Here is a 25817-nt window from a genome sequence, read left to right as displayed (position 1 = left end):
GGTTAGGCTTTTGAGCCAAAGGCTTTGGTTGAGGACCCTAATCGTCCTCCTGTCTAGGTGTGGGCGCCCTGGCAGTATCCCAGCCCTCGTACAACCATGACCTACAACTAAAGGTCCTTCGGTCAGATAACTGACAGTCAAATGACCCAGCGACGTTTGTTTTCATGGTGAGAAGGCGTTGGGGAGGGACATCGGTGGACACAGAACTGCGGGGACTGTTAGCCCAGGCTGAGGAAGGGATTTTGGTTGAGATACCCCACCTTGAGCCTTTGACTCAAAAGTCCGACCCACAAGGCGGTGGGAGGATGTAGGGTTCTGTTCAGGGATCTTGCCCCTAGCCTCTGACTCAATAGTCTGACCTGCATGGATGCAGGGGGTTGGTCTAACCCGAAGGCGCAGTGAATAACGCATTACTGTCTCATTCCTGACGCGGCTGCCCACAGCAGGAGCATCGGACTCTTTGGTTTTAAAGGAATTTGGACCGCACTGAATAATAAGCCGGTGGGTAGGACAGTTCGGTTTTAAGGGCCAACATTCTCTAACACGTCCTTCTTCGGGGGGAGGCGGCATCTTAAATAGGGACAGGGTGATCTCCTGAGGAAAACACCTCACTGCCTTCACACTCCTATCGCAGAGGACAGTACAACTTTGCCCTCCATACTACCTTGTATCACGATTACCCGTTGTACGAGGTCTCGCTGCTCTTGGTCTGACTGCTCCCCTTCGGCTTTCCTAGCATGGTTGCATCTTGTGGAGCGAAGTTCCAGCCAATATAGCCCACGAGATAATTGCAGCGTTCAAGTCCGACCATCACGCCAAAGTGGCAGCGTCAGGTCGGAACAACGTCATCCGCAATGCGCCTGGAGACGCTGCAAGGCCGGCCGATGGGAAGGAATCGTTTTGCTGTAGCACCCTTTCGGAACCTAGCTTCCACGCCACCAGGAGGAAGCACAACGCCTTGGATACTGCCAGGTTGTATAAGCCTAGACAGTCGAGATGCAGAGTTCGGGTTCTAACCATGGATCTTCTGGCGAGTAAATTCGCGCTTCCACGACTGGGGAAGCATGCCCTGCAAGATGTGACCCCTAACTGATTTCACTGACGTTGCTCTAATCGGTTTCTATACGGTTTGTCTTAATGAGTGTTTGGAGGTGTAGGCACCTTGAAATGATTTTGACAGATTAGAACCAAGTCCCTTCCTCGTCAACTTTTATTATTTTCCCAAGGGGTCACGTAAGTTAATGGAGCGGGGGAAGAAACTAAGAGGGATGAGGCCAGGTATCATCAATGGCGGACTGCATGTATGGCTCTGTGACAAGAATGCAACAATGAGTCGAGGTGAATTCTGCATAAAAGGGTAGAAGTAGAACTGGGAAGCTACACGGGTGACTAAGCCCATGGCTGAACAGGGGGCGAGATGGCCCAAGTGGTTAGAGCGCGAATTTACTGACCGGAAGGTCCGTGGTTCGAGTCCGACCTCTGCCACTCGACTTCCCCAGTCTAGGCTTGGGCGACCTGGCAGTATCCCAACCCTCGTGCAACCTTCGGGTGGCACGGCAGTTAGGCACCGAAAAGGTGCTACAGCTGAAAGATTTTTTTTGAAAGATGGCTGAACAGACGGCCAGACAAGCACGCAAACCGAACCAGTCAACAATGCATACTCACTCTATGGACAGCAATTCGCACAACACGAACATTGAAGGAGAGAGCCCATGTATTTTCTGTCACACGTACTACTGTTGCCTTCCTCAGTCACGATACAAATCCAAATGAGGGAATTAGCCAAGTGAACTTTTGATCAGCCAGCAAAGTTGAAAATCACGTGGAAGCTCTGTTGCTGGAATCGACATCAGTCGCAAAATCCCAAAAGGACGAAAAGGCCTCCGTTCCTGGAATCTGAGCTCGCAGTACAACCATCCATCTACTACAAGAGCCTATCTCATGTCCCTGCCCAGTTAAAAAAATTGAATAATTGTCGCGGTGTGTAGATGTGGCTGACCTGGTCTAGAAAACTATGGTTCAGGATTTCCCCCGCCACTGTCAATCATTGGGCAAGTACCTTGAGGAACAGCAGGATTTCCGTTCAAACCGTTCAGATGTAGCACCATTTCGATGCTTAACTGCCATGCCACGAAGGGAGCACGTGTTGGGACAATGCCAGGCTTCCCAAGCCTAGACAGAGGGCGGAGGTCGGGTTCGAGCTTCAGACGTTCCTGTCAGTAAATTAGTGCTCTAACCACTGAGCCATTCCAACAATGCAGCATGAGTTTTGAAAACAAAGGTCTTCACCACTCTGGGATACAAGAAGAAGGAACTTTGGCGGAGTTGAGACTGACACTACATGGTAGTTGACCGGGTGCAATACCCAATTCTGTTGAGAAGGCTGGTTATCCTTGAAATTGAAGGTTCAGCGTGAGGACTCGGGTAAACGGCACGTTCTCTGATCGCTTGATTGATCCAGATGAAGTCCCATTGAAGTTCACATCCTTTCCCCATCGTTTTCAACCACCTGTCCGCACCCCTTCCCCCACATGTCAATTGCTTGCAGATTATATGAAGCTCTAGAAAGCTAGTAGTTGTTCCATTGACCACCAGCTATGAAAAGAGCTGGAAAATGGAGAGTCAACTACCCAACACTCAACAGTGGATGCACTGACTCTCACCCATACAACCAAACAGATACCCATTGCAACCAAAAACGCATAAAACTCACAAACATATTTCAGCACAAGTTGCAGGAGCCTCGATGATGAACACGTGTTTCAAGGTCGTACGCTCGACTCACATGCGACCGAAGTTTGTTAGAACTAGCACGACGTCCTTTAAGGTCTCTCCGTTGCCACTACTCTGCAGCGTAAAGCTTGTGTGGTGATCGTAAATACTGAGTCAGCTCCCCAGTGCCATAGAAACTGCTAACTTCCGAGGCCACAAAAGCCGCCAACACACATCTTAAGGCTTCCAGCAGAACTACTACACCTTTCGTGGTTATTCCCTCTCGAACTCCGCCCCGCTGTTTCCACCAGAGTTCAATTGCAAACCGGATATTATCCAGCAACAGATGTTATCATGAAATCACATCCTACCCGCCCGAGATCGTCTCTAAAACTGTTAATCCATGTAGAACTCGAAGTCTCCTCTCGGATCAATAAAGATTAGGTGAACTTCACCTGTTTCTCTCAGGTCAAGCAGACGACGTGCGAAATAACCCTCCTCCAGGAGTTGCCAACGGTTAAACTAGTCACCATAAGTCCCCACTGTTTCATGGATCCACAGACGAGACACAGGACCGAGGCTTCCTCCAAGCAACTCAGGTTGGGCAGAAACCTCGATCAAATGTATCCATCTGTTAACATGTGAGGGGTTGTCGAATTTCACATATTCACGGAATTCCACGAAATTCCTGGGTCAACCTTCTTTTCGCCCGATTGATCGTAGTTTCCCTCTCTGCTTTAGGTATGGTGTGGACATTGGTGACTAGTCCATCGACGTTCGAGCTCAAACTGGTTTCACATAACACACAAAATGGTACCATTCATCGTTGGTAAGTGAGAAATGGCGTACCAAAATCAAGCAGTTTACATCCAAGGGAAAACCCCAAACCACGCGGCACGTTTGTTCACGACCTTGAGTTCGATGTTGATGCATCCAATCTTCGACAGAACTTAGGTATGCGGAAGATTAGAAATGACAAAGAAATACAAGATTTTTGCATCGTTGAGCCGCAACAATCCAGTTTAAGTGCAGATTTGATGGCCTTTTCAACTATAAGCCTGTCGTTTGGTGAGATTTTTAATCCCAGATAAACATTACTCGTTCAAAACGGTTTGGAGGATAGAAACTACTTCAAAGCGTGCATACGTTTATAACTAAAGAGGGGCAAACTAATAAGGTAGCTTTACTACTGTAATCAGAGCCAAGACACCTGAAGGTACTTTTGTATTTGGTTGCGCTTCTCGCCCGCGCAACTTCATCCACGAATTATGAAGGCGGACACAGAGCTTTCTATCCCGAGTCCCTTGGCTGCCGGACAGGTAATTCTGCTCGCTGATGCTGCAGCCAAGCGTGCCATAAGCTCGCTACTGGGCAGACTCATCTAAGCGCAAGGGTTATAATCTCAGCTCCGCTTTCCGAGAGGGCATGAGAACATGAGAATCTTCAAATAAAAGCCGAATATGGACAGCTCCTTTTGGGGTGGTCACAGAAAGGAAAACAAGCAAAACTTAGGAACTGCGGCCACTTTTTCATATTTAACTGCCACTTGGTGAACTGGCATCCCAAATATGAAGTCTAGGTCTGAGAATTGCGCTGCTGAGGCGCAAAGCTGGGTCACTTTTGTTCTGGGGGTACAACTGCTGTTTTCCTGCCGAAACACAAATAAAATTCTACTGACCGATCAGCGACAAACACCGATTTTGACGTCGATAAACCGCTGGGAATGCTCCGACAGCTGAATAACCATGCCGTACGAAAGTTTCTGTAATTATACTTCGGTGGGCAGTCGCAGAAAAAAGATGATCACCGGCAAACCCTCTTCTGAAAGTCCAATACTTCCATCTCTCAAACAAACTCCGTTAAAAATGGTCACTGCAAAGAACAGCGCAGTAATCATTCGTAAATTCAGGAGCTGAAGCCATCAATCAGACAACACTGTCCCAGAAGATCCTACGCGCATCGAGTTGGCCGCTTTGATCTCGAAGTAGCTCCGACGCAAAACGAAGTAATCACGGTTGACACCAAACCTTGGGCTGGTCATTGATTTCAGGTTTCAGTCTATTAAATATACCCACAGCTGGTTGCTTTTAAAAAAGAATGCATTTTGGTGGTTATGCGCAACCACCTAATTGCCCAAAGAGAATCTAGCGACCGGATTGGTGTCACTCGCCTCGACAGGTAAACTTGAAAGCTGGCAGAATGCACCTTAGAGCGAGTCATTCTGATTTGCCTCATCAGCGAAATCTTGTTATGGTGGTGCCGCAAACTATAACCAGCTCGAGCACGCAGCTTGGCTTTTGGTGTTTTCGCTACTGTCAGTGATTTGGTTGCTCGCATTTCGTCGCCGACCCAGTTGATGCTGCCTGTTCTGGAATGGGGAGTAAACAACTTCTCTTTCGTCTGTGCGTATTTAAGTTCTGAACAGTATCTGATACCACTCAATTAGGCGGTCGGTTCAGGAGTGGTTTTAGCGTAGTTTGGTTCACCACTTTGGAATCTGAGTTGCGTTTTGATTTCATTTTTTATCGGTTCGTTCAATTTGACACTTTCGAGATTGGGTTATTAATTAAAAACGTCACACATGTGATCTTGGGCGCCCGGGACACTGATCGCCTTCTGGCCTATAAACACATTCCGGAGCAGTTACTGAAAACTACAACGGGACTGGAGATAAGGAAGAAGACGAACATGATCCTTAACCCCAACTACAACGGCTTTGACAAAAAATGTCTGCCAGGCTTGGAGAAAATTTGCCAACAGAATACAGCAACAAAATTTTCCAACAGAAGACATATTCCACTGTCACTTGTCGCAGTTTACGGGGATAGCAAAAAACATCAACTCGCTTATAGTAGCGTCCAACTATTGCTGACTCAAGAGCAAAAGGCGAACGGAACCCCGACGAGGCGTGGCATTCCGCACTGAAATCAGTGAGTAGGTGCTCCTATGGCGACCCAACCAATTAGTCGCCATGTGCTAAATAATTACACGCTTTCAGAAAGACGGATCGATTGGCTCATAGGAAGTCATTAAAAAGAGGTTAGGAAATAAATCAACCAGGTGGAACTGGATGGACTATGCAGCAAGAGGGAAATGACCTCTTGGGCGCCGGGACACTGATCGCCTTCTGGCCTATAAACACATTCCGGAGCAGTTACTGAAAACTACAACGGGACTGGAGATAAGGAAGAAGACGAACATGATCCTTAACCCCAACTACAACGGCTTTGACAAAAAATGTCTGCCAGGCTTGGAGAAAATTTGCCAACGGAATACAGCAACAAAATTTTCCAACAGAAGACATATTCCACTGTCACTTGTCGCAGTTTACGGGGATAGCAAAAAACATCAACTCGCTTATAGTAGCGTCCAACTATTGCTGACTCAAGAGCAAAAGGCGAACGGAACCCCGACGAGGCGTGGCATTCCGCACTGAAATCAGTGAGTAGGTGCTCCTATGGCGACCCAACCAATTAGTCGCCATGTGCTAAATAATTACACGCTTTCAGAAAGACGGATCGATTGGCTCATAGGAAGTCATTAAAAAGAGGTTAGGAAATAAATCAACCAGGTGGAACTGGATGGACTATGCAGCAAGAGGGAAATGACCCAGTCACAACAGATAAATAGATCTGTCGATCTGGGTTCCCGACGAACCAACCGGGGGCAATGGAATGGGATCACGGTGACCAACTAAATTACGCGAATGTTACCTTATGACAAATCGATCACTTCAGAGTTACTAGTTGCTGCTTAGAATTCGTAAAACCATTGGTGGAAGAGGAGAAATTCACCCACTCTAGCATGCACTGAAAATGCCAACTCGGTTGGTGATAGAACGTGTGCAGTCCAGCTACCGAAGAATAGACCACCTGCATCTTGCTATCTTCAGCCCAAAGTGCATTCCCGACCAACCATCTTTGCATAACGAACGAGCTTCCATTGATGGATAGCTTAACAATGACAAAGGCGAGAAACGCACATCGTTGTCCTTTTTGACTTCTTGAAAGAGTTCATTCGGGATGCATGAATCATACTGTTCCAAAAACTCAGGGCTCGTGGGAGCTCAGGGCAATAACTGGGCCTAATTAAAGGTTTCCTTTCAAGTAGAACGTTCCCAATGAGTTTTATTTTAACCCAACATTCTTCAACAACCTTTGTTACATTTCTCCGTAGTCATAATTTAGGGCTCCTTCTCAGTATTTTACGTCTATGACCTGTCAGTTGCTCCCCCAAGCCCATATTTACTTTTTGCGAATGGTCGTCCATTTTGGAGTTCTGAAGCCAGAATAATTTGAATGAATGTCAATGCCGCAATTCAGCGGCCACTGGACTGGAATCTTCTTGATCAGGAAAGGATGCCAACAGCCGCTAGGAGGGGAACTCAGGGAGCGCTTGGCTGTGCATTGTCAAAACGGTCCAGCAGATATCATGAAAACGGAAGCCTAAAGGGACTTAAACATATAAGTCACTTTAAGTCACTCAAAAAATCCGCCAAAAAGGAATCGTTTTTCTTTGTGTGAAAGGGTGCACTCTACCGAGTCAATATCACACCGCCTCTTGAAAACTTTGCCAAGTTCCATACTCAAGACGTAAAAAGAACGTGGCCCCAATCAAGATTCTTCACCTCAGCTTCAGTCCTTTCATTAAAAATGTGTCAGTTCCTAAACATTTTTTCTGTCATCCTCCTAAACATTTTTTCTGTCATCCTTCCGGAAGTATGTCCAATAGTTTTCTCTGGTTTACCATAGTACGGCAGAGATAGGACAGGAAGCCATTCAAGCTTACATCTCATGTTTTTTGTCTTGAGATGCGTGAAATAACCTTAAGCCAGCATCTAACCAAACCTCATCCGGGCTGTATTTCAAACTTCATAGACGCGTCTTATGTAAGCCCTTGCACTGGCATAGTTACTGGTCAAGCTGAGAAACTGAACGGAGAGGCTACGCACTCTTTTGACTTCTGCAATTCGGTCATGTCAGAGCGGCCGCAAAACGAGAACGAAACCAAACGCGGAAACTGAACGACACCTTAGTCTGGTTTACGGCTCCGTGATTGCATGCTTACAGGACCCTAGGACGAGAAACCACTTTGTAGGGACTGAAGCATAGTTTGCATCATTTTCCAGTGTGCGTGTCAAAGCCGCCCATGGTCGTCCCGCCTAGAAGCCCTCAACCTACCCTTCCACAAAGCCCCTGAAAAGGAGTTCCTCACATGCTTCAAACATCTTTACTTCACCTGAAGAGGTTTCCTCCGGCGGATAGCCCGCGGATTAATCAGAAACCCTACCCTGGACTGACCACGTTTCTTTTTTGGCAATAATCCATTCAAATCGCTGTGTAATGGTCCTTGCAACATCACTTACAGCAAAGCTTCATCGACATTTCAGTTGCTACGCATCAGAATCACATGCAACACGTACTTATTATTGCCTTAAATGATAAACGAAACCACAAACTCGTGTGACATTTATCCAGGAGGCTACCTGAAGGCCGGCTGATCACCAGTCACAAGCTTGCAAGATTTCCTGTGGCGTCCGATACCTTAATACTAACGACACCAACCTCGTAAAAGGAATGACGCTTTCTTCGATCACTCTGAAGATATGTAGAGTCTTGGTGACATTAACCACCCTGCGCCAATCGACAAATCTACCCGTTAAGTTGAACGACGTAGATCACGCAGCATATCTGCTTCTTCACAATTTCCTTGCCCAAAAGCGCCCACTTAAAACAATGACCTCAAGATGATTGGAGTTGGTGCACACGTTGCTACCTACCGCCAGCTAACTCAGGGAGAAGATCGCCGCCCAGAAAACCACAGTTTGCTGTCTACCTCGCTCAGAACGACTGCCTAACCGAAGCGATCTGCCAAGGATCCCACCGTACGCAATTTCTGTAGCAGAGTGACCAGACAACCAAAAAATTCTCTGTCCTTACAATAAACCTCCGCGATAAAAGTTGTTCCATTAAAAACTACCCCCCAATCTTCGCATACTTACCCACTCTGCATCACGATTTCTCATATGCGTCCACAGGCTCTTTAATTTACTGTCTTTCGTTAAGCATGCTCACAGAGACAACGCGAGTGATTTGACGTAAGCCTTCCACGCAGCCCTCACCAAACTCGGTGCTTTAAACAGAGATTTGCATCGACCTGATGGCCGAGGAACGCAAACTGTCAGTATTACTTTGTCCTCTCGAACGCATACATCTAGATGCAGTGAAGTTGCACCTATCTTCCTGTCAGATACGCTATCTCCAGCCAAAACGACAAACGCGACAGGCTCCTGATAAGTGCCACCTGCTGCACCTGACGGGGGTGTAGTAGCTTTCACCAGCTACTTTGGTCTAGAAGATCTACGGTTCTACCTATGGTCCCTGCTTCTGTCCGGCCTTAGGAATAACTCACCACTTCTGGATGCCGTCTCCACTTTTGACTGGTTTTGGAACCGCTATTGTGCAACCCATCTTACAGGAGGTAATCGCCTCTTCATCCTTGGTCTTCTCTATACAAATGAACAATATAAAGCTTAAGCATCTCACTCCGTCACCCCCATATTTGAACATTGGTGTGAAAACCTCAACACGCTGATTGCTCTCTCCACAGTGTCCACAGTTTCTCCACATTGGGCACTACCTTGGAGAATGTGGCGATACGCAAAACTGCTTTCAAATCATCACCTGCTCCCGACGAACTGGCGTCCCCTTGATGTCAAAGAGAGCGAAATCGTTCGGTACGACTCTGAAGCTTGCTTCCTATGTGCCCATCCTCCAGCACATTTTACGGATGATACATATGTACGCGATACACTAACGTATGTGCATTTAAACGTTCTCTGCTGGATCCACACCCTTCCTGAGCTCACTACTCCGGCGTAACACTGAAAGCCGGAGTAATGTGGTCTCAAACACCTTCTCAAACGATACAAATTATTGCCGTTTGCTTTGCCATATGAATAGAATATTGGAACAGGAGAAGGTGCCTGGCTTTTTATCGATATCTCTGGTACCATGTGTTGCATAGCCCCGTTACGTTCGGAGGTGGTTCTTCTAACATCTCTCCCCTGAAGTTGAGCAGTATAAGTCTTCTGTCTCAGATTAACATGAGCGTGATAAGCGCTTCTTCTGTCGTCATCCTTCGAGATTGTTGGTACACAGGTGCTTTTGGCAGCTGCCTCGCAAGCTGCGTGTTGGTTGTCCTTTCTCTGATTATGTCCAGGTGTTCCATTAAAATGTTCAAAGGCAACGCACTCAATCTCTGGGTGGGCTGTGAATAAGCTTATTTTAACTGATTTGCACGACGAACTCACGTCTTGGCACCCACGAGAACATCATAGATGACATTTCCGATTCGCCAACTGATTTTGCCTTGATGCCAGGGTATGCGATTACCATGGCGATCCTTCACCAATACGCTCTAACCAATGTCAAAATATCACCACTTTGCATCATGCTTGCGATTATGGCAGGACTCCATTTCTGATTTGATAATGCCACCTTGCTCTCTGGACGCTTCAAAAGATCAGAGGTGCTTCGAGTAGGGGGGTAGAGTAGTGCCTCTGTAACCGATTTGCCCTCCGATGTGGATGGATTCAGATTCAGATGGTACAGTAAGAGGAATTGCTGAAGGATAGTTGCCGTGGTTCCTTGTCCATCCGCCTCAAGCAAGGCTCATTCCAAAGTATCTTTTGTCGTCCTGTCATGTCGTTTGGTTGTGGGTGATTTGGGGACATTCTAACATGTTTAATCCCACTGGTGAGACAGAGGTCCGTGAAATTGGACGACGTGAACTGTCCCGTTGTCAGATACGAGCTTTTCAGGATAGTCAAAAACGACTAAAGACTTCCTGCAACTTGTTAATGGTTGCTGTGGTAGTCGTTGTCTTCATGGGAAAAATCTCCGAGCACTTGCTCTAAGCGTCCACGATAATGAGAAAACTTTCAACGTTCACGGAACCCGCATAGCCCACACGCATCCAATACCGTGCGTTTTGTGGTACCGGCCAAGATTGGGTTCACATTTCCTAGGGGATTTTGAAGCCAAAGCAAACCAGTGGCAAGATTTGACTACCGTTTCGATTCGGCTGTAAATGTAAAGCCAACAAACGTTGCCTCGGATCGAAGATTTCATCTGGTTGATCAGGTTGTTGTCACGGGGCGGGTCATAATGTATCAAAATTAGGTCATAAACATGCATGGTCTTGATGTTATGAAAACTGTCCCGGCAATCAGCGTCCCAATTCACTGAGTAGCAGACGGTTCAATGAAACACGGTCGTCATCCTTTGCTGGCACAAAAGCACTATAATGACTGCTGAGTCCCGGTAATGGCCCCAATGTAGGTAAATTCTTGGGCGAAGGCATCAGTCTGATGGCATCTATGTTTTGCAGTCCGGTATCGAATCATGAATCTGAGGTATTCGATGGAATCCACGAAAAATTGACACTTCGCTTCTGAGATGGAATCCAATGTCTTGGATTCGGTCCAGCGCTTGACCGAGACGATTATGGAGATTTTCGGGGCCAGTGTCGATGATGGTAAAATTATCCAACTAAGCAACGGCGAATGATAGTCCTTGTAGCATGGTGTCCATTAGCTGCTAGAATATTGCCGGCGCAGACTTGACACACAATGGTAGTCGGCTGTATTGGAAAACCACACGATGTGTATTGATCGTAAGCAGGTGCTTACTCTCGTCTGACACTTCAGCCTGCAAATACGCATCAGATAGACCCACCTTGGCGAAACATTTTCCACCGTTCAGCTTGAAAAACAATTTATCTGGAAACGGCAGCAGGTATTGATGATTGTCTTGTGTCGCGTTGAGACCAGTTAAAACGTCTGCACATATCCTAACTTTGCTGTTAGGCTTTTTTGACTAACCCAATCGGTGCTGCCTATTCTGAATGGCTGATTGGTTGAAAGACTCCCGCGTTTTGCAGTCTGTGTAGATGTCGATCAACTACAGGCAGGACAGCATATGGAACAGGCCTCTTTCGGCGGAAAGCAGGTTTTGTCTTATGACTTAGAAACGGAACGACTTTCATCTTTGAATACTCTCCGAGGGTATCGTTGAATGCACCCGAATAAGGTATCAAAAGTTACTCTGTTTGTTTTGAGGTTTGAGAGACATCAGGATATACAAGTTTGCATACAGTGTTCAGGGAAATTCCCATCAGCTTCAGTCTACCGATCTAATCCGGGCCAAGCAGGTACAAATGTGGCACATTGGTCGGGTAATATACTTCAGTGAAAAGAATATTGTTGCCCAGCACATAACAAGAAAGCCCACTGGTCAATTGTAAATTTCAAACAGATGCTTTTAAAGCAACACGGTTTGTGGGCGTGAAAGGAGGTCTACCTATTATCCTATAAGTATCTTTTGAAATGATTGTGATGCCAGAGGCGCTATCAAGTTGTTCCGTAGGCAACTTTTTGTGGACCACAGTCTCTTGATGCCTTCTTATTACCGTGAAACCCGGTCTGGATAGCCACCCGATCGCCTGGTGCGCTTGGTCAAACAAGAAACGTCAACGGACGTGCGAGCCAGCCGTTCTATTGATCACTGTCGCGTACACGAGGTTAAAGGTGATACTAAGAATACAACTCACCTGTCAAGGGGAGCGAAGAACGGTTAAGTTCAGAGAAGTCCAGAGAATCTAGATTATCTATTCTAGAGAACCCCGGAGGTGGAGTATAAGTGTCGCACATGGAAATAAAGAAATATTCTTATGCCTCCCATTTTTTCTATACCGAAATTTGATGTGTGTAACACGCACCATACAGCCCTCTTTCCTTTCTAGTACGAACCTCCCACGTTAAGCTACCAGCAAAACTTAACCCGCTGCTATCATGGCGACCTCTCAGTTCCTGAGTTAGTTCACCCTATAATTCCCCTTTGTGACACCTCACTGCACGCACTTGCACCCTCCACTTTTCTCGAGTACATGTTGCTTAACTTGGGGCTCCACTGGTCGTGCCTCTCAACAGGACTACGGAGAAATCTGTTGGTAAACTCTGACGAACCAAAGGTTCCTACCACAAACAGCCATAAACATTCCGCGCTACACGGGTTTTCCACCTCGAATCTCCCCTGCAAAATCTCTAGATTCCTCTCAATCTCAAATGAATTCTCCAAGATCAGACTTTCCCTCAGAATTGCATCTTTAACTATTCCAAAACAACTGACTAACTTCCACTCTATATTTTACTGGATGTTTAAGAGTTTTTCGACCTACTGTGTTCTCTGGCATGCCAGCTTTCTTGAAAATCAGGCCTCCATAGTTACGGTATCGGGTATTCTATGCCTTCTCTCGAACACAGCCAACAGGGGTCCTTAAGTACTGTGCTTGGCCTGTCTTGTTTCGCGCGAGTCTTAGAGACACAATGTTCTTACCTCAGGAACCTTTGCTGGTGGAATAAAACTTTTTCCATCAGAATGTATGTTGTTGCATATGTGCGCCAACCAAAAGCTACTTTCATCTACCTTCATTTTATTGTGCCTCGCTTTAGTCAATCACCCCTCTGAATTTTTGGCGCGCATTCGACTTTGACTTACGGTGCTGTGGCTTCAGAATCAGTTACACATATGTTCGTTGAGAAATTGGGGGCTGTGTCTTTCACATTCTTCACGGGGTTTGATAGGGCGCTAAGGAGCACATGAAGGATAGCTATGTAGGATTTGCGCATTTATCTAGTAATCGAAGCAACAACGCTATTTTGCGTTACGAATCGATGCACTATAAACGCAGCAGGCGGCCTTCAGCACAGAAGGATACTCGAGGGATCCGAAGTAGCTGGTAAGATGACTGTATCTGTTTGTAACAAATAGTACATGAGGCGCACGCTGTTCAGTCGCTTTCGTTTAGGAGGCAGAGGAACCATCTCTCGGTCACTTCTTATCATTTCGAACAAAGCCATTAGCTCTCTAGGCTTTCTAAGTTCCTGTATGATCGCCGTCCGGTAATGAGACGGCTAGTCGAAGGGGAATTGGGCACCTAAAGGGTCCTGCTGCATTATCGAATGCCGTCAGTCAATCAAGTGGGTCATCTACCCTATGAGTTATTTTCGTCGACTGTTTGTCCACTGTTCGGCCCTACTGATAACCCCTATTTGCTCCTAGCAAGTACAGTAAAGCTACCTCCGACATCCCCGGCTTACAAAGAGAGGCCTGATTAAACAGTTTTTGGCGTGCAGCCACAAAACGCATCTCTTGAAGCCAGTGCCCTCCCCTTCTCTCATCTTCCATTTTAATCCGTTCCCTTTCAGACAGAGGCATCTCAGGGGATTCCTAATGCTCGTATGTAAACATTTCAAGACCAAAAGACACTGCCTACATTACTTTTCTCTAACGGTACCAATTTAGCGGGCAATTTGTTAAACGTATCCACCTGAAGATTACCAGTCTAGCTCAATACTACTTTACTTCACTGCCAATACCACTCAGAGCCATTCACCTACCTCCATATCCATCACCTACCCGTCCTTTGCGATCAGAAACTAGGCCAACATCTTGGTGGCTCACTTGCCTCTGACCCGATCCTAAGTATTTTTCGTTATGTTCGCTTAAATTCTATAGTGTACACTATTTTGAAGCACCCTGACCCAGAATGATAAATGGCATTTGAAGTGCCTCAGTCGTTCCAAAGGCTCACCCATGCACCTTTACCATGATTGCGACTTGCCATCAGGTTGCAAACACTCAACACTCAATTGTGTGTACTCGAATACCGACTTCCGGAGTAAACCAAATACTTGGCGGTAGCTACTTGCTGAGCGGGGCGAGGATGACCTGACTGATTGCTTAGCTCAGTCCTAATTTAACACTAGATGCCACTAGATGCTGGGCTTTTAAGATAATGGACAGGGGTATAGGTGAATTTTCGTTCATGGTTGGTAGCTTTGGTTTGCACGGAAACAATCAGTGGTCTCTTCTGGATTATTGTTGATTCAGAGCAGTCAAGCCCTAAGATCTTGACGGCTGGGCAGGAACTTGTCAAACAAGTCTAATCATAGGAAGGCCATCTCCACGATCGTAAGTTACGTTCAGCCCGTAACGTGCCTTCAAATGAGGCTGCTAATCCTATCCATTATTTATGACTGCTATCGGTGCACATATGACATTGAGAAGTCCAGGCAAGCACCATTATTTTCGTCCATTCTATTTTCGTGGCGACCAACTGTGGATTAGCCCTCAGCAAAGAAAGATAGGTGTCGCAATGATCTGCGAGGACTGAACTTTCAAATGAGCCCTGTCAAGGTCGAGGCCGGTTTACATGGGTGGCACACAAGCTACCTACGGTATTTCTGAATTGGCTCGCAGCGCTTGATTTCGCCTCCCTAGCTGACTCCTCACAATTCAGTTCGTAGCCGATTCAGATTGTACATTCCCGATCAAGCCTTCTCTATTCGGTTTCCTCTCTTCGTTTGTAGGCTACGTACTGCGTTATGCAGTGTTCTGCCATCGATTTTCGCGCTGTTTTGTTGCTGTTTCATATATAAAGTTAAAATGAGCCCGTAAAATTGGGCGCGTTCGAGTTTTTCTTAATTCCGCATTCCACGATGGGCTGCACAGCCTTGAATTCGATTGACTTCACAAAGGCAAATTATATCCGACTGGGCGCAACTGCCGAGTGGAGCCTGAATTAAGTCAGGATTTGCGAACGCCTCAGTTAACCCCTTCGGCGAAAATAACATCAGGAGTTAGGTCCTGCAGCAGGCGTCCAAAATATTGCATTTAGGTAAGCAATCAAAAGCAATTACCGATCACATGCTAATTAAATATTCTTGCGCTACATCAAACAACACATGCTCGCTATCTTAGATGCACGTCTTATTCCGGAATTCAGGCACCTCTTTGGACCCGGAAATGTCGTTAAGAAAGCCTCATCAAGCATTATGGTCATAGATAACCAATATCTACTCGACCCGAAGCAAATGGGGTCATTGCAAATTGATTATTTAAGGGTCTCGCGAATGCTATTAATTATGTTCCTGTGCGGATTTTTCGCGCTTGTCCAGCCGTGTATGTCACTGGCGACGGGTGGTATGTCCGCACAGTTTCTAGCATCCTGAACGGTCAACCAAGCCCTTAATTCGTACATCCCTCTAATTGTTTGACGAAAGCCCGAGTCTGTCTATCATTGACCATGATGTGGGCTAACTGGCTAGCAATTGGTTTTTCGTTAGCGCTTCATGGCTCACCAACCATAATCTGAAAAGTTGGGTGCCTTACTTAGCCGCATCTAGAAGGAGATTTTTTAACACCCGCCTCCAAAGGGATATATTACTTACCCCACCAGGTAGCCAAAAACACCAGTGTTCCCCGGATCTCAAACGGAACCGTAATTTGTACATCTCTCGTTGGGCAGTGAAGCGCTACGGAGAAAGCTGACCGCGGACTATCGATTTAATCTTCATTGTTTGACAGCCCAAACGCAAAGTTGGGTGTTGCAGACGGATCCCAAAGACGATCAATTACGCTTCTGCCAACAGCTTCTTGTGTCGGAGATAGTTGAAAAGCTCCCAACCCCTTTGTCAATTCAATAGTTACCTCTTCTACTCCCGCCTTTCGCCAATTTAGTACACCACGGTTATCCATGACATTTTATACGCGTTTCATCTTTTGATGCTCTATCCAAGCGACGTTCACGCTTTTCCGTCCAGGACTGTTTATGTCTATACCTTTTCGACTGTGCTAACAAAACACCGGTTATCTCCGATCTCCCGGTCTCTTCAACCCTCCTTTTATCGACGTTTCTGAATCGAAAGCCCTGGGCCCCACTTTTGAGTGTGGACTTTAGCCGCGTCCGTCCAAATGGATGTGCGCCAGTCGTTCCTTGTTTTAACCCGCACACAGCTAATTTTCCAACTCGTGACTTAGAGTACCATCGGTCCCGCTCTCCGAGGGTAAAAAGTTGGGGTATGTTAAGCATCTAGTTCGATTACCCATTCTGCAGTACGGCCGTGAATGGGTTATTCAAACGTCCTACTGCTTTGAGATCGACACGAACCCGTGGCATTTCACGTCCAGATGTAGAAGCCTAATACCTGTTCATTCCAAGCCATTTTGGGCTATCAGGAGAAGCAAATAGTTGTGCTGAGAAACAGTAAAGTCGAGGCCATCTGGGTCGGGTGAATTTCGCCTAACCACCCGAACAGCACATCTTCCAGCCGATAGGAATGACCCAGTCAAATCGGTTCATTCATGCCTGTACTTGAAGCCAGGTCTTGAAGCACCTTCTGTCTGCCATAGACCAGTCGCATTAATTAACTCGCACTGAAAGAATTTCTTGCCTATTAAAGATCCTTACAGAGTAATTCATCTGGTTCTCGGGCTGATTCGGTACTTTGAGCCATCTAATGCGTTCACGGACGGACGAGTAAAATTATTCGTGATGGCTGGTCATCATTTTAGAACATTTCTGAGTGCAGTTGAATCCAAAAAATCCGGAAGATGAAATTTCACGCCAGCGTTTCCAGCTTTGCATCTTTGTTGGTTGATTTTTTACACTTTTCCCAGCTATGCTTGCAGCACGCGGATACTTGGCAAAATGTTACCCACGATGCTTCGTTGGGTCACTTCCGCACTCCATCTTGCGACGGCGTTGATTCCCATTGCTCCACTTTCCCATGTTGGCAGTACCTTGCCTCCCTCAAGTTGGATGAACCCTAGGTCCCCTTTACTGTACCTTCAGCCATGCAGTCAAGGGCTTTGGTTTGGATTCTTGTGCCACATTTGTTACATAAGCTTCATAATCAACGACCTTTGATGGCCTTCAGAGAAATTGCCCATGTCCGAGAACCACATGAGGAATTCCTCTGTCGTGAACTTAAATACATCCTTCAGTACATAATTTGTTTTTTTTTCGGGCAAACGTCTTCTTAAAGGACGCCTAGGAACTCCGTGGGGAAGTTTATTACTGGCGATGACATTAAGGACCGAGATAAAATCCACCACAAAGTATTCGGTGTTATCGTCAACCGGTATTTCAGGTAGAGTTCTTGCAAATGCTCCACGTGGAAGAAGTCGTTTCACCCCCTATGCATAAGGTGACGCGAATGTGCAAGCGGGAATTTAATTACTTTTTTAACTCACCTCCAAACGTTCCTTCGGAGAGGATCCTGTTGTATTGGTAGCCAGCAGTTCGGGCGTCCGTTTTGCTGTAAGAGTGCAAGGTACATATTTCAATGTATTAGGGGTCGCTTTTCAAATACGTGTCCTTTCTAACGGCGATTTTATACGTTTGAAGATTCGTTACTAACACTGCCAGAAGTTCCCTGTCTGCTTTTATGCCCCACCCACCTTAGAGTTTTCATATTTTAAAAAAAATACAACAGCACGCATTATGGTATGCTTTATTCTACCTCAAAACCTCAACGTTTCTTATCAACTTCAAATTTCATTGCGCACCTGTGATCTTCCCCTTCAGTCAATTCTTAGCTTCATCAAGCTCTAGGCTTATCCATTGTCATTTATTTTTGAAGAGCAAGGTCACAAACAGAAAAAGTGAATGCAAGCGACGAATGCGAAAGGGTAACAGGAGAATATGGGAGATATAAGGGAAACGTCTCATTCGAGTTCATGCCAACAACAACAGTTCCAGTCAGACGAGACGAATCCAAACGTATGTGAGAATTTCTGGTATGAAAACACGCGTCTAAAGACCAACAACCGAAGAAAGGAAAACAATGTTGAGTGCTCTTCAAGACGCGGTAAGCGCTAGCACAATCAAGACTTGCACATCAGGCACAAAGTGTCCGTCATACTGGACGAACTCTGAGTCACTGCTGAATACATCTGATGCCCAAACACAGATTCAAAAGGCCATTTTATTCCGAGGTGATTTCTGCCTAGTTCTTCTCAGAAAACTCCAATCCGCATAGCCCCACTTCGGTTGTGATGACTCTGTTTTTTCTTAGTTTTCTACCTACAGACACTGACTGCAAAATTGCTCACCAAGAATTTCAATAAGCTGAGTTTTTTAGGGTATTCTTGAAGGCGCAAACAGTTAGTTTATTCATCATCATGTCTCCATTTAGTTCAGATATACTCCTAACCAGAACCAAACTAAAATCTACGACCGAAATGCCATCAAGAGGCCAACTATTGCCTTCGACGACCACTAGCTGAGTTTCTGAGTACCTCGCAGCTGAGGCACAGCTATCGGTGGCATCATTCAAGTGGTCTTCATGCAGTCTCTCACTATCTGCGAAGGCAGCCCGATGCTTCAGTGGGCTTGGTAAAAAGCAATTCAATGAACAGCCTTCCGCAGTAAATTACGGCCACAATTTGCATTTCGTCAGTTTGCCAGAAACACAAAAAGCAAAGCAAAACGGATCACTTTTGTACTGTTCCGAACCCTAGGGCCACACCCTCTCTCACTCGATATATATATATATATATATATATTAGAACGCTGGAAAGTGAAATAAAACTCGATCTGCAGTACAGGTGACGAGTGAAGTTTAGATGCAATGACAACGAAGTTTCAATTTTGCAAAACAGACCTCCGATAGCGAATACCTCAGCAGAGTGGAGCTGGTTCACAAAATTCCAAGATAACAATTTTATCACAGCTCTGGTTTTTCGATCAGGTTGAGCTCCGTGATTGCTTCATTTTCCCAGAATTTTAAATTAAGTGCTGGGGAATACAGAATGGATTGGGCTTACTAACGGCACCAAGATCTTCACAACGTGTTCCTTTACCAAGCCTGCGGGTAAAGTTTTGTTGCATTATCTGGCTCAGAAGACTGGCCAAAGCAGTCATCCAATGGTTGATGTAATATTCATCCAATTTGGTTGCTGAAACTCGCACTGTAGGGAAGCCAGCAATCTGATTGCTTACTCTGGCGTCAGAAGTTCCGAAGTGTTGTGCCTCTTCATTTCGAGAAATACACTCATTTGTAGATCAATTTGGTTTTCGTTTATGATATTTTCCAGCTGAATGTGCTGTACACAGGCCGCCTCATGTTTCAGTTGGCATGATATTCGAGAAATCGCAGTATATTTTCATAAAGGCTGTCAAAGAGTTCTCAGCAACCTTGTGAGTAGTTTCCTACGTGACAACATTTGGTTTCTGTCGTCCGTTCTCTTTATGTTGTGCATCTTGTTCGGTCTAGAAGTAGCGGCGTATGTAACTTCGAGAGCACCCACTACTAAAATCCCAAGTATCAATGTTTGACTACTGAAGTATTCTTGTGGGTCGCAAGGAGCGTAACTGTGCGTAACATCTTGGTTGGCTTTCGTAACATAGACAAGCAGATAACGATTCCTAATTCACCTGGATTCAGCATCACAGTTTCACACATGCACGGTCTCGATGGGCTAGCTAATCCTACTTGTAAGCCACAGTTTTAGTGGAGCTTTAAACAAGACGACGAAATGGAGAGTTTTTGTTGATAATCTTCAAAACCTAGAATTGTATTGTCATTGGCTTGTTCGCTGAGCTGGGCAGTTTGATTTCAAACGTTTCATCACCAATAGGGGTGCCACCATCAGCGCGTTATGTCATCGCAATGTCACCTCGATTGCAATCAAATTGTCCAGCTCATCGAACAAGCCAACGGCCATCTACGCTACCTGAGCTACTAATATTTTCCTCTATAGAGAAGCTGATGTATGAAATTTTATATTGAAAACTTGGAATCCATGCGCTTATCAACTGGATTTCCCACGAATGCGCAGCGTAAATTCCCTACTAGCTGGTAGTCCTTCACAGTAGACTGAAACCCACGTTACTAATCATCTGCTTTTGGCCGAACGGCAAACTGATCATACTACTTAAACTACTTAAATCCGGTAGTGTTTAGGTGTGGATGTATCGCAGCTGCTTTAAAATTTCTCGTTCAAAGGATTAGAGCAACTGTCCTAAATTGGTTTGGGTACGCAGGTTCATTGCTGTAATTTTGTGTAGGGGCACCCGACATCTACATATCCAAAATACTAAAAACTCGATTTTTTGCACACAACAGTAGAAAAAGTAATTCAATTCATTCATATTTTACTTTTCAATTTCAATTAAGAATGCTGCAACGTGCTGTTCTTCTAAAGAATACCTTGCGTCGGAGAAAATATAAAGTCATTATTTAGAGTCAACACATTTTTTGTGTTCAGCTCAAACTCCTTTGATACGCTCAAATGTGTTTTTATGTTTATTGCTATTCGAAGTAACCGAACCGTATTCTCTGTTGCAATCAAGCCTACCAAAAACTGTATAACCATGTTTCCATCAAGGTAACTTCCTGCACATTTGTACGAGTTTATTGTAGGGGAACGGCGTAGCTAACAGAACTTGTCTACATTGGAACAGCACCCAGAAACGCTGAAAATTTACGACTGCATTTCAAGCTCCTTGGACTACACTCGAATGACGATCACGTTCGATTAATCACAGTTCAACCTTACACGTTTTAGTGGTCTTGTGCTTACATGCGCTACGCGTAAAAAGCTATAGTCCGAAGATAGATGCAAACTACACGCAAACTGAGCCAATATTTCCAAATAATCTTCCGCTGCGACAGTGATGGCACTCTCCATCCAAAAGTATCTGAGTTGGCTTTACGACGCGCTCAGGTTTCGTGGCTAGAAATGACCGCCGTCAGGGGTGGCTGTATCAACCTCTCTGATGAGTGCTTTCGTTGCAGACAACAGCAAAACAGCAGTAAGAATCAGAATGGCAAGCTCTATAGTGCAATTCGCTCCACCTGTGTCGTTGAAAATATACCAGTGATGAAATGGAATTCGTGAGCACACATTTGCCCGATTACGAATGGTCTTTTTTCTAAACGGATCAGGCTGACTGTGAAGTGTATTCCCAAGCAAAATGATCAACTTTCTGAATCGGATTAAACAGTGTAGATAAACCGAAGTTGATAGGATTATATTCCTACAATTGGCCTAAGCATTTCAGTAGTATTCGAACGCATATCTCTGAGTTTTTTGTTTTTACAAAATGCTAGGGGTGAGATGACTCAGTGGTTGAAGCGCGAATTTACTGACCGAAAAGTCCGTTGTTCGAACCCGACCTCTGCCTTTCGAGTTCCCCTGTCTAGGCTCGGGCAACCCGGCATTATCCCAGCACTCGTGCTTCCTTCCGATGGCATGGCAGTTAGGCACCGGAAGGTTGCTATAGCGGAACCATTCTCATTCTCTATTCATAAAAAGTCAACCCTACAAACCCCACAATTGATGAACTGTTCAAATGAAAACTGGACACTCGCATTACAGTTAAATCAACAGAGAGTGAATTGAAAACAAAACAACCAAATTTCCTCACAAAAAGCATAACCCACTTGTATTCGGTTGCTTTGCCTTCCCTTTTGGAGTACCTTCCACCTTGGTCGATTTGGAAGACTTGTCATCTCTTTTAACTTCCGTCCCCTCCTCAACATCATTTGGTTTCGGTACTGACGGCTTTGTCTTCGTGTTGGTCACCTTTCCCCCAAACGGGTCAGAATATTCATCGAGGTTATCAAAATCGATTTTGTATTCACCCCGGGGTAGTGGAGGTGACATTACTGTTTGCTCCTCTGATTTCTAAAGTATAAATGCACAAAAGGACAACATGACGGAACATATCTGGTAATGTCATTCTCAGGTATTTTCAACGCGTGGTTTACGTTTACTAGGTTAGAAGGTTACTTTGTACCTGTGGTCAGGATTGCAAAGTTAAACTAGCTTTGGGTGAGCTTCATCTGCGATGTTATCAAGTATATTTGTCAGAGACAGAATGTTTATAATGGATTTTACGCCGGGATTTGCGTACTGTAAATGATAATCTCGATTAAATTTCTGGGGAGACCAAGAAAGTTTAACTACAGATGTATCCGCTACTGGTGTAAAGATGGATACTACTGATGAATCATGTGAGTAGTTCATGGTTAGTGAACAAGTTCCGCTCTGCACCTGATGGAAGGTGAACTTTATTACGGGAATCGTGGAAGTACTTTTCAGTGTCCGTCGTGTAAAAGCTTTCATGCAGAACTATGACAGGCGTGTTCAGAGGATTTTGCCACCAGTGGATGAATCGAAAAATTGTTGCAGCGTAATCAGTTCCTGCCAAATTTCGTTTCTTTAATGCGGAGTGGCTGTAGGAAGTCCTTGAACAGCCGTGTGGTACTCAAACATCCTCATTTTTAACGGCTCATAAACATCTGACGAGAGTCAGGGATCTTAGATTTTTTGCGTGGCTATTTCTAATTTTGATAACAAGAGAGCAATCCAGAGCATATATTCACAAGTTTTCTGGAATCCGTGCGATACCGCACAATAGATTTCTCCTTTTTCGAGGCACCTCACGTAAGGTTTTCGTCAAACACATGTTCTACGCAAACCCAAATTCCCATGAATTCGACGAATACTCTCATTTACACGCAAATATGGTTGTCCTGGCAGACTCAGTTGAATCTCTAATTCATGATACTCTCTTCTGGGACTGCGCCTACCTCGGGAACCGCAAGAAGTTCAAAAAGGGTCGTGGGCTGACGAAGAATTTTCAGCAACCTTATGAGTAGTATTACGTCTGGAAAGTGTGCAGCGGTCTCAAATAGCGCACCAAATGAAACCTGATGAGACTCGCTTTATCAGGTTCAGTTGATAGAGACAATGAGCAACGAGTGGTTCAGCTGAAGTGAAAACAAAATTCGCTTACTAATGGAAGTAATTGTTAAGTTTCGTCCAGGTTAGCTTTGGTTCATAGCAAAATGTCTTAAGTTGCAGGCTACTTGTCACTAATAAGTAGCTTAATTAATCCAAACGCGTTTTTGTGATACCAAAACGGACAGAGCCTTACCACCGTATCTGGCCCTTGTAAACAGGTTTCCGTTGGCTCCTGGCGAAGAAGACCGATTCTCTAAAGTCTCATTCAGAATGTGCATTATATGGCCATATGGAATGCTGAAGTGATCAAATTGCGTATTTTGCCGATCTTGCCAAATATGAATTGAAGCCGAATGAGCGAACGGCAACGGACTGTGTCATTCATGATCTAGTCACGCCTATACGTATAAAAATGGAGCAACTATTTGCAGGGAAATCGGAACTCATGGATTGAGCATTCCTAAATAAGGAACTATAAGACTTTAGCAGGATTTGTGATGCTAACCGAGGTGTACACTGTGTCACGAACGAAGGCCACACAAAATTGAATGCACCAAGGTATCAGCTGATCAATCCAAGACTGAGCGGATGGCCGTAACCTCCCACAGAGTGTCCACATTGGTAGCAAACAGCTAAGAATTCGGTAGCACTATCGAGCTTGCCTAGATCCTGTTCCTCTTCATCTGCTCACCACTGAACTTTGTTGTGTAACTGAATTTCCTTAGATTACATGATCGAATACGAGCACTAGTAATTGCTGGAACTTTCATTCAGTTATCTCAACGCAATAGGTATTTCTCTCGCTTATCAGTTCTGATTGCACAAATCAGTGGTATAAAGCATACACAGAACCCCGAAACCCATTCAAGAAATAATGTGGTTCGAACCAGAAACGTTGAGAAATGCGAATAGCCTTACCTCTACACCAGTTGTCGAAGTTTTGTTGCTCTTTTCCTGCATAGCGCTCTCCGCTGTTTCGGTTTTTGAATTCTCTGGAAATGGAGAAACAAGGATGGAAGTTTCCTTGCATTTTGATTTCATACAGCTCCCAAAGAGGCACTGTTTTGTCGGACACGGCTAATATCCACTGACACATGGAGAACCTGCGTGGAACGAACTGGATCCGATATACTTGAAAGTCCTGGATAGTTGGGTTCAGAATTTAAACAGTAGCTTAGTAACATCATAAACGAGAGATTCAGCTGGGTTCCAGGTGAATCTCTCGCAACACCAAATGTGTTTGCAAATGTTTTGCAATTTGGGTTCAAGTAGAACATAAGTCTGATAGAAACCCGGGGACTGCGCCTACCTGATGAACCCCAAGAGGGGCAAAACCTGTCTTGGGTAGTCGAAAAATTTTCAGCAACCTTTGAGAAGCGTTTTAAGCTTGAAAAGTAGCTGTTTCGTAATGAATCGTTCAACGGGTGACTGCTTTTGATTATGAATCCGTAGATCAAACTTGAATCTAAAGACAACTGCTTAACTCCGTGACAATTTCACCACTCCCTTTTCGTAACTACTGAATTTGTGCTAGCTTCCAATATGTCACTTCAGAGTTACCAGTAGCAACAAGTAATCTATGCTCAGTGCCAAAGCATTTTACCCGTACGAGAACAGGAACAAAAGTCAGCCCATGTCAGACAATTGTCAAATAAATATCAAAAAATTAGGGTGGATATGCATTTTACCGCTTCCCCAACCACCTAAAACTGACCAGAATTTGCCCAACAGGTTTCAGACTTTCGTTACGCTACCTGAATTTGAATACTCGGCAGGCGGGTCAGCCGATCGATACAACCAGAACAGTTACTGGGACATTACTCAAACATGAATAAGCTCGCCTGTTCAGGCGGGATAACACAGGTGCATCCAGCGTGTGCTAGAGTGGAGGAAACACGCTCGATTTTCGTGTCAGATATCCGAGGTTCAACCCTCCCCCCATCCCCGAAGCCAAACATGTGGATTGCTGATGCGATCTGAGAGGGCGGGAGTCGAGTCTGGTGTTATGTGTACCCGAGAGAATAATTGACCAAAGCAGTAGGAGGACTTGATACACTGCTCATAAGGTTGCCGAAGATTCTTCGACAGCCCACGTCCGGTTTTACCCTCCTTAGATCTCAGCAGGTAGGCACAACCGCCGAGTTCCCGTCAACCTTGTGTTCTGCTAGAACCCAAATTGCTTAAAAATATCATAAACAAGAGTTTCAGTTGGCATTCAGGTAAATCAGAAGGAGGACTGTTCGAACGATGATGATATTTATGTGAAGGCAATTATCTTTTCTTTGCAGGAAAATGTTGGTGACTCAGTTAGGCTGAATGGTCGTTGGCTTGCTGGAGAATTTGACTGCGAACGTTTCATCACCAATCAAGGTGACATCATCAGTGCGTTATTGGGGAGCGTAGAGGTGGGTTGGTGGTTGTGCGTTGAGTAGTGCTGCGTGTGTGTTGATATACGTGCTGCTAGCCGGGGATGACCTCTGACCGCGATTACTTGTTCGGTCGGGC

The 25817-nt window shown here is 45.2% G+C and overlaps 1 protein-coding gene across 1 annotated transcript in view; it reads right to left on the bottom strand.

The window, feature by feature from the left end:
• T265_06343 (hypothetical protein) overlaps positions 1 to 25817 on the bottom strand; it is a gene marked incomplete at both ends in the record, with an annotated part of 118735 nt that overhangs the window by 31585 nt on the left and 61333 nt on the right. Inside the window, 5 exons of the mRNA XM_009171576.1 lie at positions 3562 to 3623; positions 14174 to 14285; positions 17811 to 17875; positions 22007 to 22250; positions 24231 to 24304. Coding sequence (XP_009169840.1) covers positions 3562 to 3623; positions 14174 to 14285; positions 17811 to 17875; positions 22007 to 22250; positions 24231 to 24304 — 557 coding nt within the window. The remainder of the gene's footprint in view (positions 1 to 3561; positions 3624 to 14173; positions 14286 to 17810; positions 17876 to 22006; positions 22251 to 24230; positions 24305 to 25817) is intronic.

Source organism: Opisthorchis viverrini (genome assembly GCF_000715545.1).
Source record: "Opisthorchis viverrini unplaced genomic scaffold opera_v5_125, whole genome shotgun sequence".
NCBI classification, from domain to species: Eukaryota; Metazoa; Platyhelminthes; class Trematoda; order Opisthorchiida; family Opisthorchiidae; genus Opisthorchis; species Opisthorchis viverrini.
The sequence above is the reverse complement of the archived record's forward strand: the minus strand, read 5'-3'. Positions and strand labels throughout refer to the sequence as shown.